This window comes from Eurypyga helias, unplaced genomic scaffold (assembly GCF_000690775.1).
Source record: "Eurypyga helias isolate BGI_N326 unplaced genomic scaffold, ASM69077v1 scaffold8028, whole genome shotgun sequence".
In the NCBI taxonomy this organism is placed as follows: Eukaryota; Metazoa; Chordata; class Aves; order Eurypygiformes; family Eurypygidae; genus Eurypyga; species Eurypyga helias.
The window spans coordinates 20,879-37,920 of NW_010268818.1; the positions used below are offsets into that span (position 1 = coordinate 20,879).

At 45.5% G+C, this 17,042-nt stretch overlaps 1 protein-coding gene across 1 annotated transcript in view; it reads left to right on the top strand.

Moving 5' to 3' along the window:
• Window positions 1-17,042, top strand: part of AOAH (acyloxyacyl hydrolase (neutrophil)) — a gene marked incomplete at its 5' end in the record, with an annotated part of 47,432 nt that overhangs the window by 14,742 nt on the left and 15,648 nt on the right. Inside the window, 7 exons of the mRNA XM_010157862.1 lie at window positions 341-400; window positions 6,687-6,757; window positions 8,969-9,029; window positions 9,526-9,596; window positions 10,813-10,861; window positions 11,297-11,345; window positions 12,480-12,574. Of these exons, the coding sequence (XP_010156164.1) occupies window positions 341-400; window positions 6,687-6,757; window positions 8,969-9,029; window positions 9,526-9,596; window positions 10,813-10,861; window positions 11,297-11,345; window positions 12,480-12,574 (456 nt within the window). The remainder of the gene's footprint in view (window positions 1-340; window positions 401-6,686; window positions 6,758-8,968; window positions 9,030-9,525; window positions 9,597-10,812; window positions 10,862-11,296; window positions 11,346-12,479; window positions 12,575-17,042) is intronic.

Here is a 17,042-nt window from a genome sequence, read left to right on the forward strand (position 1 = left end):
GCAGCAGGAGTCCCGGGAGAAGTCTGTTCGCTGCAGCTCACGCAGTGCGGTCAGAGTATCAATCTCAGCTTTTCAACGGATCTGGACTTTTCCTTCGGAAATAAATGATGCCCTAGAGCAAAATAAAGGAATGGTTGCAACTGAAGTTTCATAGGTGGTGATTGGATAATTGATTGCTAGTCCAATAAAAAGTAACTGATGATGAGTTTGTGGGCTCATACATCATTTCTGTGCTGTGACTGATAGATTAAAAAAAAAAAAAGGTAGGAAATGGGGTGAAAAATTGGTAGGATACTGTGAGGCTGATCTGATTTTTTAAATTTTGTTCTTGCTTTCCTAGGTGGGGCTGAGTACTGCAATAAGAAAAGCAAGAAGGATTATGAAGACTTCCAAGGACCTGGTAAGTTTTCAGTGACATTAGGGTGTTTTACACTGTGCTTGCATTTTATCAGGAGTGAGTCCTTGTTTATTTTGCCTGATGGTGAATCCACCTGATCAGCACTGAGTTGAATGCTGACTCACTCCTACCTGGTATAGGATCTGCTGTATCAGGTGACATTGGGATGAAGGAGAGAGAGATAATAGAGACGAAATATGAAAGTATAGGGAGAACAAAAAAAAAAAAAAAATGAAAAATGCCAACTTCTACTATCCCAACTTACTTTTGGTGGGACAGCCAGCCTTAAAACAAAATACAAGCAGATATAGACTTAGTTAAATATTTTACAAAAGCAAGAATTTCCCACTCAGCCTTCCCCTGTGGTTTTCTTTCTAAAGAAGCTTCCTTCATTCCTTCAGACTTCCTGCAGTGCTTGTTATTGCGTCTCCTTGTCCCTTATCATGCCTGCGTTGCCCTTGTAGCTGTATGTAAGAGAGAGCCTCATGAACTGAGCCACTGCCTCAGAGCACAGTGACTGCACTTCGGAGTTGTCTGAAACTCAAGCAATAGCCTGAAAGCAAATTCTGCGTATTTTTCCTTTATTTGTAAGAGGCTGCTTTTGCCTCTTAAACTTGAAAACTGGGATTTGAAATCTTTCCGCCTCCAACAGTTTTCAGATTTATAGAGGATCTCTAAAGGGTAGCAGGGAAAGGAAGGGCAGCTTTTATTCTGCTGGGTTCACTTATATGAGTCAGCTCAGCCACAGAGTTTGCTTCCAGTTTTCTTCAGGCACTTACTGCAGAGCAAATGTTTTAGCTGTTTGTAAAGAAATTATTGATATTGCTTCTTCCTGAATCCTTACTGTGATGCTGCTCACAAAAGTGAAAATTGAGGTGCCTAATTAGCCTTTGGGCAATTGCCAAATTGCCAAGCCAGGAAAATAAACAAAGTGCTGGAGAGATGGGTCTCAGCTCCCGCAGAACAGCAACCAGCAGGATCTTATTCATTTTCCTTCCTGTTCAGCGCTGTGCTACTGATGGCCTGAGATTTTCTCTCAAATTACATGAAATTTCTAATCTTCTTTCCCTGGGTGCAAGTCCCCATATTAGCGCTTGCAGCAAGATGCTCCAAGGCAAGGAGGTCCTCTGTTAGCCAGAGCCAGGGTGCAGGTGTAGGGATGAAGAGGGATCAACGTGTTAAGTTCTGCCTTCGGACCACGGGGTTTCTTTGTTCCCTCATGTGCTTCTACCCCTGGCATATTTGGCTACATCCCTTGCATGGCTGGCCTCATGTGGCTTTCGTGGGCCACGCATGCCACATCCTTTTGGGCTCTCCTGAGTAGGGCAGTATGGTTGGCATCAACCTTTGTGAGCAGTGGGATCTCCTTCCATCTTGCCTCTACTCTCCCATATGCTCAAAGCTGTCTCAGTCTCCATCGTGATGTCCTTGGCCCCTTCATGCTCCTACTGGCCCATTTACCAGCGAGAGGGACAGGCAGACTGTGCCCCGGCTAGCAGCATTAAGGTCATAATTGGGTTTCTCCAGTCAGTGTATTTCTAAACCTATGTCACCGCACAACACAAGGTCAGGTCAGATTAAAACGAGTATCACATGTTGGTTGGGCCTCTCCTGCAGTTATTCCTAGCATGTTCCCTGTCATGACCCTTGCTGAAACTTATTTTGAAGCTAGAAAATTAAAAATAACAACATTTCTAGAGGCATTACTGAACCTCACAACTTCTTCACCCAGCTTGCACTTAATTTCATTTCGAATCCAGAAAAACAATGTAGTGAGAAACACAGAGGAATATCTCCAGGGGAGAGCACAGCGCGTGTCACACTTGCGTAAGCCCCATATCCCAGAGCGGTGGCATGTGATGAGATAGTAAGAAAATCAGCTGCACAATCTGAACGTTGCCAAATCAGGGTCTGTTCGCCCGCCCAGGCAGACACACGTGCCACTGAGCAAGGGCCAAATCTGCTCTTGCTGCTGGGGGAGAGGGTTGCTTGGCTGAATGGGTGGGTGAGGATCCAGAAACGCCCTGCGTGGTAGGACATCTCTGCCTCCACACTAGTGGAGAGAGAAAAACATTGACCCGGCCTGTTTTATGCTCTGGCTCATGCTGGACAGAAACACCAAATTGTATCTCCTCATTCTTCCCATATCTGCTAATTTGGTTGCTTTCACCCCATTGCATGTGTGGGGAAAGCCTTCTGAAGGGGTTCTTGCAAGTTAGCTGTCCCCACCTTTGCTTGGTAGCTGGGTGTGACTGTGCATTAAAGAAAGGTGTGATTATAGCTGTTGGTAATGAGACTAGGAGGTCTGGCTAGCTCCTAAGGGTTCGTATTTACTGGGCATTTCTTAGGATCATTGTGATGTTGGGAAAAAGAAAAGGTATTTTCCAGATGTAGAGATGCAGTGAAGGTGGCTACAACCCCCAAAAATATCTAATAAATGTCTCCATTCATTAAAAGTAGTGAGCCATCTGTGAGTGACTGGCTTAAACCAAACACCAACAAGCATTAGGGCCTCATTATTATTCTTTTTTGTAAAACCAATTAAAATAATTACAGGAATGTCATTAGGGAATGTTAACAGGCAATGAATAAAATATTGGTGTTATGAAACACTGTGAGCACCTCTAGTGCTAACTTCTTTATGGGTGGAGAAGATACTAAGAGGCACCTTTGAGCAATAGCAGTGAAAGAATGACAAATAGAGTCGTGGCTGTAGCTTCTAATGAGAGCAAGCACCATGTGTACAATCCTATCATGCCTACGTGGTCCCTGCAAGTCTCCGCCTGGCAGCGGGAGCAGTGGGAAGCCACAGCGGGATCCAAAAGTGAATCGCAAGGCAGAGGGGAGCATGAGCCAGTCTCCTGCCCACCCACTCATGTTACACAGGAACAAGCAACCCATCTCCTCCCAAAAAACACGTGCTGCAATCATAGCCTGGCTCTGCTGGTAAGGACTCTGTAGTGTCTGCTCACCTGTGCTCAAACGCTCTCTCACTTGCACATGCAAAGGTTAACCCTTCTTCTAACCCTGTGCTCCTTGCTGCCCTTTGAGAGTAGCCCAAGGCACCCTCGAAGCACAGACGAGCTGCTCTCCTGCAGAGCTGAAGCATTATGTCTGGACCTCGCGTCCCATGGGCTGTGGGGATGTGTGGGCTGGGGACCCAGAAGCTGCTGTGCTCCGGGACGCTGCTGCAGCTGGTTCTCATCTCGACATTGCCCGTAACACTTCCAAGGCGCCATCATGCCAACCATTCCCACCAAAATTAGGCAGTCTCTGGGGCTGCAGGATAGTCTTCCCTTGCCTACAACTCCCTGAAAGGAGGTTGGGGAGAAGCGGGTGTTGGTCTCTTCTCCCTAATGACAGATGATCGGACGAGGGGGAATGGACTCAAGCTGCGCCAGGGGAGGGTTAGATTGGATGTAAGGAAGAAGTTCTTCACCGAAAGGGTTATCACACACTGGAACAGGCTGCCCAGGGAGGTGGTGGAGTCACCATCCCTGGATGTGTTTAAGAGACGGGTGGATGAGGTGCTGAGAGATATGGTTTAGTGGTGGACAGATACGGTTGGACTGGATACTCTCTAAGGTCTTTTCCAACCTAGTGATTCTATGATTCTATGATTCTATGAAACCAGCAGAGACCCCGTCAGCGTATTTTTTTAAATGACTAGCTGAGAAAAAGGCAGGAAAGATTTTATTCTACTTACAGCAAAGGGTAAATTTTAAATGCATCCCGTGAGCAGAATGAAAGGAGAGTTTTATTTATGTATTTATTTCTTGCAAGCCCTGTAGTTTGTCTTTGTGGTGCAGTTTCAGCTCCAGATGCCTCAAATTCAAAGGCTTTGCATGCTGTGACTTAGGCTGAAGTGAAAAGCCAACAACTCAAAAAAAGACACTGAAGATCTTAGCCTGATGGGAAGCTTTAAGAGCCTCTAGTGCTTTTGTAGGCAGTGCTGGGATTAGTCCTGCATGGAGGAGGTGGGGGAAGTGGTTTCTTTTCTTTTTCCAGGCAGGCATATATAGGTTTGCAAAGCTCTTTGAGAAAAGCTGTTGTCCTGCTCGCACTCTCTGCCTACCTGGTCATACGTGCATATGGACACACAGGGAGCAAAGAGGAGGTTTACGTTCCTGCCGTGCTGCAGGACATACATCCAAGGCAGCCAGGGTAGTAGGGAGCTTAAATACAGAGGTGTAGAGGGATGGGGAAGAGCACAGGATGACCGGAGCCACAGCAGTGGAACCAGGTTGGTCTTTCAGCTCAAGGAAAGGGCACACTCCCTGGCTGCTTTTAGCCATTTCTAGCCACTTCTTCTGTGGTTGTGTGCTGGCTTCTCCAGTAACTCCACCTCCACCTCATGGCCCCCTACAAGACTCCAGCCTTGTCCTTTGGGAGTGTTGGACAGCACTGAAGAGAGTTAATTGATGCACGGTTTTTACAGGTTTCTTGTCTCTTGCCTCCCTGGCTTTCCTTCATTTTTTCTCCTTCGATTTCTCTATTGCATCCTTCAGGAAGTGCACTGTTACAGCTTCACCTCCACTGCAGGTCTCACCACTCTTTTCCATCTTCACCTTGCCACTTGGTCACTCCAGCCACCAGTGCAAATGTTGGCTACTATCTTTGTACTAGGGTCTCTATCCTCTCTTCACTACCCCAGCCTTCCTCTCCACACCGAGATCCTGGCCATGACACATTGCTGTGGCTGACCTCCTGCTCTGGGCAGCACGAGAACCTCATCTCCATCACCCCTTGTTACCTTTCCAAGCAAACACCTTCCTGCCTTCCCTGAGGCTGCAGGGCCCTTACACCCTGCGGCACGACTGCCTCACTGCCCTGCACTGCTGCCTCCAAGTTCTCCGTGGTCACTCAGAGCTTTATACGTCGGTGTTACTGCACCCTCACAGTGATTAACAACCTTTTGTTGTCCTCTCCAGAGATATATCCAACCTTTATCTTCTGTTTTATGTTAGATTTGGGTGGTAATCTCACTAGGGCAAGGACCATCTTTTTTTTGTATTTATTTTCCTGTGTATATAAAGTGCGTAACACAAGAAAGTTGGTCCAAGGACAGAGCTGTTAAGTGCCATGGCCACATAAATAATTACCCTTCTTTGCATAAAGTTATGAGTATGCCCATCTGCTCCATATTTACATGCTGAATGCAGCCTTAGTGAATAGAGTTAATTACACCATGCACCAACAAGCCCTCTGTATTTATAGACCCCTTTTATACCCTCAGTGTTTAAAGACCAGTGAAGTCACATGAGCAGCATGCTTGTGGGATTGATTGATGATGCAATGCAATGTTTCCATAATTTGAGCATTCATCGGGAAGGTCTCTTTCAGTTGGTGAAGCCTCCTGGCTACCTGGAACCTCAACTGGATTGGCCCATGGCTGTGGTCTGCTAATGCTGAAACCTGTAGCAGCTGTCTTTGACAGCTTGCAGGTCTGGCCAAGGCAGAATCTAGTTATGATATTTCCAGGTAAAAATCTCATTAAAAAATCAAGGGCATTCTATGCACATGCTGGATCCTCCCTTTCTTTGGGATCGTTCCTGACCTTTGGCTTATCCCCTCTCTGAGTGTGCAGAAACCAGCCTTATGGCCCATAGTGTGTTGCTTTCACTAGTTTTGCACTGTCAGGTACCATCATGTTTATGGAGCATGAAAGCAGTAATTTTTACAAAGGATAAAAAAATAACTTGGATACATGAGAGAAGACTTTTTACAAGGGCCTATAGTGACAGGACAAGGGGTAACGGGTTTAAATTGAAAGTGCGGAGGTTTAGATTAGATATCAGGAAAAAAATTCTTCCTGGAGAGAGTGGTGAGGCACTGGGACAGGTTGCCCAGAGAAGCTGTGGATGCCCCATCCCTGGAAGTGTCCGAGGCCAGGCGGGATGAGGCTTTGAGCAACCTGGTCTAGTGGAAGGTGTCCCTGCCCATGGCAGGGGGGTTGGAACTGGATGGTCTTTAAGGTCCCTTCCAACCCAAACCATTCTGTGATTCTATGATTCTCTAAGACAGTTTGACAGGAGCTTCTTCCTTTAAATTTTACAGCTCTTTGGAAGCAGGAGTAGTTGGTTTGTAAAATGGGCAGTTGAAACACTTGACTGCTGTGTCAGATCTAAATCCTCTGGCATGTAGCATCCTTAATAGCAACACTGGAATTTTCAGATGTGTCTAGGCAGAAAATAAATTATTTAGTTCTGGACTTTACTGACATTGAATAAGCCAAGCCACGCCGCCTCTGTGAACTAATGCATCCATCTTTTGTTTTCTTCCCCTCCAGAAAAGCTTCACGGGGTTCTCCAGTGTATGTGCATTTCCTCTTCTGGCTAACCTCTGTGAGAAGATTAAATAGTATGTATAAAATTTTCAGTCCTTTACCAGAAACAGAATATGGTACATTTGTTCCTTTCAAAAATCATCCTCAGTTAACAAAGCTTCCTATACTTTACTTCTGTTGGTTTCCTTCATAAAACCACTGTCTGGGTAGCATAGAGGGAGGTTGCGCAGAGTTCAGGTAAGAAAGAATCCTCAGAGGGATTCAGTACTTAAAATATTTGCATAATTTCAGCAGGTCCCAGAGGTCAGATATGCAACATACTCAAGGATACGGCACCTCCACGGGGAGCCAGTTTTCTCCGAGATTTCCTGAGCCCAGGAGACTTCTCCATTTCATTTGTTCACCTGGTTGTGGTGCCCATGGCGCAGCGCAGGAAGGCCACCAGAACCTATATAACTCTGTGAGGAACATGAATTAAGTGGAAGTTGCAAAGTGTCGGAGAATCTTAAGGTATTTAAGAAAGCCAGGTGGATGGCAGACAGGAAAAACAACCTAGAGGAGTGCTGACTTTGAGCCTGTTTCTGAAGAAGGCCGAGGACATCAGCTGGGCTAGTGCACCTAAATGAGTACTCCAGTGAGTTGGAGGAGGAGTCAAGCGAATCTAAGAATAAATCAGTATTATCAGCAGTAAATTTTCACTGATTTGACTGCCAAGACTAACTTGCTCACCTATTTCTGCTCATTTAATTGAAACTGCAAATATCAGGAGTTTATTGAGTTGATTAACGTGAAACATCTTGGAAGTGCCTTTGAAATATGTCAGGACAAATAATCTGAATTTGAGCCCTGGGTTCTGACAGTGGAAGCAGGAGTTCTGACAGTGGAAGCACGAAGCAAATTGTGTATCGTATGTTGGAGCGAATGTTTTCAGCTCCTCCAATCTCTCTCATGCACTCTCTCTCACTCTCTCTGGTTTTCTCTTTCTTCCTTCTGTACCTACAAAACCCATGTTTGGCAGTTGGACTTTTTTAGCTGGTCTGGACCTGTGCCAGTTGCTTGCAGCTGAACCTTACTGCAGAGAAGCCCAGAGCACCACTTGGAAATTATTGATTACAGACAGAATAAGGGTTACAAACCCCACCAGGACTGCATGTCACCCATCTCCTCTGTATTTTTTCTTATCCTGATGATCATGCAGTCTGAGAAATCCACCCTCATTGCACCTATTGGCTCTCTAAGCCAAGTTCAATGTCTCTTATGAGTTCAAAAGGTTGGAAAAACTCAGAAAGAAAACTTTCCAAGAAATGTCTGACTAGCATGTCATTCAAAGAGTACTGCCTGCTGGGCCAAATATGAAAGGCTGCTCCGTGTAGGTGCTAAGGTGTGTCCCGTAGCCAAAGAAAGGTGCCACGTTTGGGCAGCACCATGTGAAAGCTAGCACATGTCCAAGCTAAAAAGGAAGGGGCACAGAGCTGACACCATCGTTTTAACACCCACTTCAGGTATGCTAAAATCTATAGTGTTGCTGGAAACAAAACTCACAATGGGAAAAAGAAAATAATTTTCAAATGTTAATATGTAACTAAGCACTGTGGGAGACCACTGAGGGCTCAGGTCTCCATTGCTCAAATCGAAGTAAAATAGCGTTCTTGAGCATGGCCAGAAGTTTGTGGGAGTGGATACAGAAATTGAGACTCTGATCCTCAGTTAAAGCATAAGGCCTTCTGTGGTTCAGTGTCCTTCTTCATATTAAATCCACTTTTAGCCTGGTATGCAAACTGCAAGTCTTCTACACTGAACACAACAGGAGACAGATGGTGTAAAGATTGAGGGATGGCTATGAGAAAGGGTATTTGCCATTTGTTTTGAGCAAAAGGAGGAGTTAAGTCTCCATCAGCATAAGGTCCTATTCTGCAGTTCTTTCCCAGGTGAAGGGACTTCTGCCAGGCTGAGCGTAGTATTTATTTCCAAAAATGATAGTTATTTTTACCACAGATTTGATGTCCTAGTTTGTTTCAGAGACTGAAGGTTCGGCATTGCAGCTGTACACAAGTCCATCAGCCTCACCTCCAGAGCTCAGTCAGCAGATACTGAGAGAAATCAGAATTTGCTCCTTTGGGCAGAATGACTTTGCTGAAGTACAAGCACAGAGCTAAACTTGAATGCGGAGCTGCCAACGACGTGCCGGCTGTTACCTATTCTGTACACTTTGCCTTGTTTTTTTTCTTTCTGAATAGGTTCCTTTCCATATGTTAACACTGCGTTTGTTGTTTTGTTTTTTACAGTGTCATAAGAAATAAACTACCTTTTGAAGATTTTGATGGAGATAAATTTAGTACTTTCCCGGTAAGCAAAGCCTTTCCTTTGGTACAGTAATCCCTTGATAATGAGAATGTCTATGGGATTCCTCCTCCTTTCTGCAAAGCCTTACTCATTCATGTGAAAATAGGTATAGACATGAATGGAAGGGGGTTTTGTCATAAAAGGTGGTTTTTTTCTGGATGATAAAACAATCATTCGTTTATGCCACCTGGGGAGATGCACACATAAAGCTGTGCTCCCTGCAGAAGCAAATTGCTCTGCTGCTGAGGGGTCTGTTTACTGAATTAATAACAGGTGAAGTAAAGCCTTACAAAAAAAAAAAATTGCCAGCTTGTTTTATTTCTGCACCAAAGTGTGCAGGGTGTCATTTATTAAAGCTTAGCAAAGGGTCTCAGGAATACAACCCATTAACTGGGTTTTATTCCTACACCTTGAGTTAGATTCTCATTTTAGATATTTTAAATTAAAAGTGCAGGAGCAACAATGAACATCCTATCTGTGTGCTTCTCCTGGCTTTCAGACACTGAGGGGCTATCACTGGCGAGGCAGAGACTGCAACGACAAAAACACCACGGTGTACCCTGGCAGACGGTAAAGCTTTTAATTATTTTAAAGGCTTGCTAGTAATTGTGGCTTCTTGGAGAACGAGCTCCATACTTAGTTTTGGCCATGCTCTCAGAGAGCACATCACTGCTCACTGCTTGGTTTCACCGTGATGGAGATGAGAGGGGATGATCGAGACCGGGGATGGAGTGCGTTAGCGTGGGGGGTGGTTCACAGGTTCCTTTTCTTTCTCTGAAGCGTCCGCAGCCAAAATTGGTCAGACAGACCAAAGGTGGGGAGGGAAACCAGGCTGCTGAGGCTTACAGGTCTTATGCCACTTGAGCTAATGCTGTGCCTACTTCAGGGAGCAGCAGGGTGGGAGGGCAGAACTGCGGTGCTCGTGGCTGACGGCTGAGCTGCAGCATCCAGTCCTCATGTCATGTTGGTGGAAACGTAGAGCTAAATATGTGCCCTTCTAAGCGAATATCTTCTAGGTGAATACATCCCAGCTGCCTGAGCATGGGCTTCCATGCCCTCCTGAAACAGAGAGCACAGTCCTTCCTTACTGCGTGGCCCCGCATGTGGTCCCCCCTCTTGCTGTTTTACCCTGTGCTCAAAATACTCGTTCAAAAAGAGAGCTCTCCTCTGCCGTGGGTTTATTAGGAAGTTATTGACCAGGACTGTTTCTTAAAGCCTAGGCATTAACTGGCTTGCGACTAGATCAGCTGAGTTTAAGGGTGTGGGTTTGGAAGGATTTTGTGCCACCAGCCTGGGCAACACACCTGCATGAGCCGCAGTGGCTTGCAGAGTCCATGTGTGGTGCTGGACTGAACAGGTGGGGTCTCCCCATCAAAGAGGCCTGAGCTAATTCTGCTGTGTTATGGGCCAGAGCTAATCCTCACTACCCTGCACCGAATTTGGAGTGAGAGGCTTGGTGGATTTCAGTGAACGCTTAAAGGCGAGGAAAAGGGCCTGTCTTTTGCAAAAATCATCCCCATTCACTTCATTCAAGTGAATATGCAGACTTAAAGGGTGTTTCATTCAGCAACTTCTTGTATTAGCTTTAAATTAATATTATGTTTCGCTAGGAAAAACTGCCTCTCCTCGGTTCAAAGGAGGAAAAAACCCACCCTTCCATGCTGAAAGGAATTTTTAATTATTTTATATCCTTAGTGAAAAACGACAGAAAGGATCTGATTTCCTCAAAATCCCCTTTTGCTGTATTTTCTCTAACACTGTAATATCCTTTGTAACTCTATTTCAGTCCTGATAACTGGGATGTGGAAAGTGACTCTAACTGCAATGGCATATGGGTAAGTAAATGAAGTTACATCTTACACTTCCTTCTTGATTGCTCCTTCTCGTTTTTCCTTCTTTTAAATTAATCTGCAAATCTTTCTTTTTTTATTTATTCTGGTTTATTAACTGATTTGGATTACTCCTATTTATTTACTTCCTTGATATTCCAAGTAATAAAACTGTATTTATTAAAAACTAGAAACGTAGGGCAGCAGTTATGAGCAAAGTTTGTTTATTGATGCTTATGATTATTTAAATTATAGCTATTATAATTAATTTAAATGTACATACACTTATTACAATAATGTAATGGAAAACATCATTATCATGATGCAGGGCTTCCTGCAGGCAAACATTCGAGAAGAACTGAATTCTCAGCCTCTGTTTTGCACTGCCATTTTTCAGGCAGGAGGTAGATACTATCACCTGCCCCTTCTCTTCTCCAACAGGGCGTGGACCCAAAAGACAGAATTCCCTATGAGGAGAAATTCTGCAAAGGTAAATCTTTACAGTCAATACAAAAAGCAATGTGTATTTTGTATTCATTTCGTAAATATTTCAATATTTTCACAGTCATTGGCAATGTAGGGGAAAGGCAACGGGTTTTACAACTTCATGAGAAAGGCAAAATGGCAAAATCTGAGTTTTTTCTTTAACCTTGAGGATGGGCAAAAATGAAACATGAAGAGCACAGGCTGCTGGTAATTTCCTGTTAAAAGCCAGCTCAGTTATTAGGTTGAAATGCATAGACCAGGGACAGCAGCAGAGATGTCACCTCTGCGTCTTCTGTGGTGCCTGAAGCCTAAGCCGGAGGATTCAGGAGAGTGGTTTAAGCTCCGTGTGTGTCCAGTTTGACCCGTTGCTGCAAATACCAGCAGGTGTGCCCGCAGCGATGCCGATACTTTTCCAGAGAAGGCCTTAGAGAGGTGAAGGGATGCCACCAGCTGATCTAGACAGTGGTGTGGGTGTCGGTGCATGCACATATGCACAGATAACACCTCCACACAACAGCTGTGGCTACAGTTGCTGCTCACCTTGCCTCACATATAAATCAGCGTCCTGAGAATGAACCGTTGCCTGGCAAGACTTTTCAACATTTTTAGATGAAAGGCAACCTTCAAATGCTAAGTAACATTAATTATACACCAGCCAAAGCAGGAATACTCATATGAGTAGCACATCCACCACCCAGTTCTGTTATAAGGAGCTTTGAGCAATTTCCTGAGTAATCCGATTTCTCAACACGTTTAAGTACTTTTTAATGCATATTCTATGGATAGTAAAAATAAATGTTGGCTGCACAGCAAAGCCTCTGCTTAAATAACACATCCATCCTTGCATACAACCAGGATTTTTTTCTGATTAGCAAGACCTCTCCCTCTTTTTCATGCCCGGTCCCCAGTTGTTTCTCTAGAGCTGTTGGCACATGCCTGTTGAGTCAGATTTTGCTGCAGATGGAGCAAAAATCCCATTGCAGGGTCTGAACGTTTCAGCCACACACACATGGGGGTGGTGTAGCCAGTCACCCCGTGACCCCATCAGCTGCCATTGCTCTTGCTCTGTAAGGGCTGCTCTCAATCCTGTTTTAGTTTGCTCTTTCTGCTCGTGTGACTAATAAAATCCGTTAAATAGGTGCGGACTCGCAAGGGGTCGTGCTGCTGGGAGACTCGGCCGGCGCTCACTTCCACATCCCTCCCGAGTGGATGACCGTCACGCAGATGTCAGCGGTGAGGACTCATGTTTGGGTTGCTGAAACTGCTTTGCCACAGGTTGCCGTTTGCTGTCTCCCCTCTGCCGCAGTTTGCCAAAGGGGAACAAGTGCAAAATGCCCCACTGCACTGTAATTTATGGTCACGGTCTCACGTGTGTCGGTGCCCTCCCGCGGCTGCTCTTCTGAAGATAAAAAAGCATAACCCTGCACCCACGCCGCTCCCCCGACATCTGTGCAATTGGGTCAGGGAAGAGTTTGGCTTCAGTGGCTCGGTCCTGTGCCAGGGACATAAACCAGGACATCTGGCTTTCCGCACACGTTCCTGTGGTTCAAGGAGACACGTGCTGTCTGTGGGATGAGTCCTGCCATTAGCGGGCTTATTGGTAAAGCTCCTTGCTGTCCTGGTGTTGCAGAAGCGACCCCGCTGACAGTCCAGGAACTTCTGTTTTAGGCATCTGGCTTTGAAATGACGTGCCCTGGGTTGTTTTCCCCCTCTGTGGCATAGGTGAAGTAGGTCTAGTACCTCCAGCGTTCAGTCTCTGAGGCTTTGAACAAATACATCTGCAGGTGTTTGAGGGTCATCCAAGGGTTTATGGTGGACTTGTCCTAAAGGGAAGGGTTTGTGTAGTGACCATAAAATATCACTACTACACTGATGTCTTTGGGCGGTATCCCAGCATTTCCTGTTTTCAAACAACAACAGAATGTGCCTGACTGCAAATTACGCTGAGCCTCAGCTGCTGCAGTTCACTGGCATGGAATGAAGTAATTGAGGGGAAAAAATCATTCCAGCAAAGAGGAATTAGGGAGTGGAGATAAATGCACAGGTATGTTCCTGTCCTTCACTGTTGTTTCCTATCCCAAGCCAGTGTCAGTCCCTAGCTCGGGAGGACTGTGTTGTCCTTCTCTGCACAAGGGTGTGTTGCACTGGGGTGAGTGGATCATCATTGCCCACTTTCTCTGCTACTCCTCCACTGGCCTCTGTGTAAGAAGGATATGGACGTTTTCCAGAGAACAATATTTATTCCAAAATGTCAGTAGTTTCAGTGCTGTTGGACGTCTGAGAGTTTCTTGTATTTTCCCGCTGTTGCTCACAGAGTTGAGCTGATTTAAATGTTGCAGATTAGCAGTTGTTTTTCTTTGTTAAACGTTTATGAGCAACAATTAGACAAATTACACTGATGACAGAGCTGATGATGAGCATAATAAATTAGCACTAATGATAATTGAGATTATCATGTCTAATAAAGATGGTAATAATACCGATGGTGATGATGATTCTAGCAGTAACGCTGGTAGCAGAGCCATGTAGGCAAGAATAGTTTGAGACTATGTCAGCATTTTATTATCATTATAATGAAGGTTTAGAAATCATTTCTCTTGCTTGAAGCTTGCTGGTCCACCAGTTGGATGTCTCGAGGGCAGGTAATGGCATGAAGAGACAGAAGCTTCAAGGTCAGGAGCTGGAGTGCAGATTATAAAAGAAGTTTTGATATCACTTTGTTACTGTCTGATGGGTGTAGAGCAACTTGCATGGGAAGGGAGCTGGTGCTCTCTGTGTAAGGCCCAACAAATATATGCTCTCAGTGCTCAACTCCACCTGGCTAGCGTGTGGGGAAGATCAAGGACTGGTTGGAGAGGTAGAAGTGAACTACTTTTCTTTGCAGAAGGGGTAACTCCAGGTTAAAGCTAGTTCCCTGCACTGCAGCAATGAGGGCAACAAGAGATGTGTTCATTCTCTGGCCTTTCACGGTCAGTCCATTCACAGTATATGAAATAAAAGAAATCAAGACGTCACTGGAATCGGAGAAGCTAAATACACTGTATGAGTGAGTGAAAAAGAAGCCTGGACTTCACATGCAGACCCAGAGCTGCCACAAGCCAGTCCCAGGAGAGACATCTCTCATGCACCAGTACAAGGCACCAGGGCTGGTGTCTGTTCTGAGCCCAGTAAGAAAGGGTTGCTTTAAGGTATTGCTTAAAATACCACTTACTGGAGCTAGCAGAAGGTAAAAGAGGATAGTATAGATAACCTTATGTCCCTTCAGACACCTGGCACCCTGAGCTGGGCAGCATCAGACAGACCTCTCACGGGGGTACAACATGATGTGCACATCCCATCCATGGGGAGGTCCTACAGCTCTGTCATCTTTAAAGCTTTTGTAGGATTTTTCTTAGAAGCAAACAACTCTAACCATTATTTCTACTTTTAGACAAAAAGGATGTTCACATGAGACCTTTTTGCTGCACTTTCAGGTAAAGACAAGGCCGTGCAGGGGACATACATAATTGCTGGTACAGAGGGGGAGCTGCCTGCAGGCTCCTCTGTTCGTGTGCTGGTTCCTAGAATCGTAGAATAGCAGGTTGGAAGGGACCTCAAGGATCATCTGGTTTGACCTTTCTTGGCAAAAGATGGCCTACCACCCTGTCCAGCTGTATCTTAAAAAGTGTCCAGTGGTGAGGAATCCCTCACTTCCCTGGGGAGATTATTCCAATGACTGATTGTTCTCATTGTGAAAAATTTCCTTGTGACTCCTTGTAAAAAAGGAGTCTCCATCTTCTTTGTAGCCACCCTTTAAATACTGGAAGATGGAGATGAGGTGTCCCCTAAGTCTTCTTTTCTCAAGGCTGAACAAACCCAGCCTTTCTTTATATGGCAAGCTTCCCAGTCCTGTGGTCATCTCTGTGGCCATGCTGTGGACTGTCTCCAGCCGCTCCACACCTTTTTTGTATAGCGAGGACCAAAACTGAACAGAGTATTCCAGGTGGGGCCTGACAAGTGCTGAGTAGAGTGACTTCTTTATCTCTGCTAATGATGTTCTGGTTGATGCAGCCCAACATCCTGTTCTTTTCCACAGCAGCACGCTCTTCACACATATGGAGCTTGTCCACCTGGACCCCCAGGTCCCCTTCAGAAGATCTGCTCCCCAGGCAGGTAGATCCCAGCCTGTGCTGCGCTTCTGGGTTATGTTTTCTCAGGTGCAAGACCTTACACTTGTCTTTGTTGAACTTCGTAAGGTTCTTGTTAGCCTGCTCTTCCAGTCTATCCAGGTCTTCCTGCTGGGTGGCTCTCCCTCCTGAAGTGTCCACTTCCCCACTCAGTTTGGTATCATCAGCATGGCCTGAATGCCACACTGTGTGGATCACAAACTCCTCTGTGTGCCATGGTCTTCCCATCAGGACACTGCCTGGTGCATGCTGCTGGAGGTGCGCGGCCAGGCTTTTCCCACCAGAGGAGGTCAGGTGATGGGACGTCATTTCACAGCTAGAAAATAAAACCAGGTGGCAGGACGCCAATGAGGCAGCTCTGGTTACGAATCTTTGCAAGAAGAACTGCTTGTCAGGAAAGCGCGGCTAGCCCAGCCCTAGACTTTGGCTGCAGGGTCACCTTCCTGAGGACCTGGTTGTCTGGAGTATGGTGGCTGAGGCTCAGATCCTGGCCTCAGACCTTCACTACCGATGCTGCTGCACTGACTGTTTCCACACATTTGGCTCCTACCATCCATCTGAGCCATTCACTGGGTGATACCACGGGAAGTTCTCAATTATACCTCCAAGGCCTTCTGCCAGACCAAGCTCCTGAAGACTGGGCCATGCTGGTTTACCTTTGGAAGACCAGGTTCCTTTTGACTACACTTGGGTCATCATTTGTACCAGTGCAAAGTGCATATAAAATTATAGAATGCTGGTCTGGCAGCAATTCAGGATATGCTAATAAAGTAGAGGAACTTGAAAAAGTAGATTATAGCTACCCAGGACAGAGCAAGGCTGGGAGAATTGCCTTGCAGGAAATGCAGCCCTCCTACAGCTAGCTGAGCACTGAGTAGTGCACTGCACAGCCACCCAGGTGTCTGGGGTACGTGAGATTTGGGATAGCAAAGAATAGGCTCTTTTCTAGGACTATTTGCAAGCTTTCCTACTGACCTGGCAAAAATACAGCAGTTAATGCAGAGATAGAGAGTTCAGCCCTATAAACAAACAAGTATCTGTTTTTAAACTCTGAAGTTACTTAATTTGCAGCTCACTTTAAGTAAGAAAGTTGTCACCTGAGCACAAAAATGCTGGCAAAAAATTTTCTGTGCTTGTTCAGACTTTGCCACTGCCTCTTCCTTTTTCTTGGCCTCTGTGTCTTGCTTTCTTTGTGTAGAAAAGCAATAGCAGCAACTTACCCTGCCTCGGAGTTGTGAATACTGGTGTATTGCACCTGAGGTATACTATTAAATACTGTTGGCAAACGTCTTTCATGTGTAGGTCTAATTAACAGGCTTCAACCCTTTTTCAGTGTGAGGCCTTCCTCAAGGAGGATTTCTAATCACATCCAGGGGTGGCTTTCTGACCAGCATGAGTGCAAAGGTTCTGTGTCTATCTCACAGAAAATATTCTTAATTTGGGATCACAGCAAGAATTTGAAGTTAGAGCTCTGAGAGGGGAGGATTGTGCATTAGCCTCATGTATCTGCTGTTCCCCCAGTCTATCAAACTCAA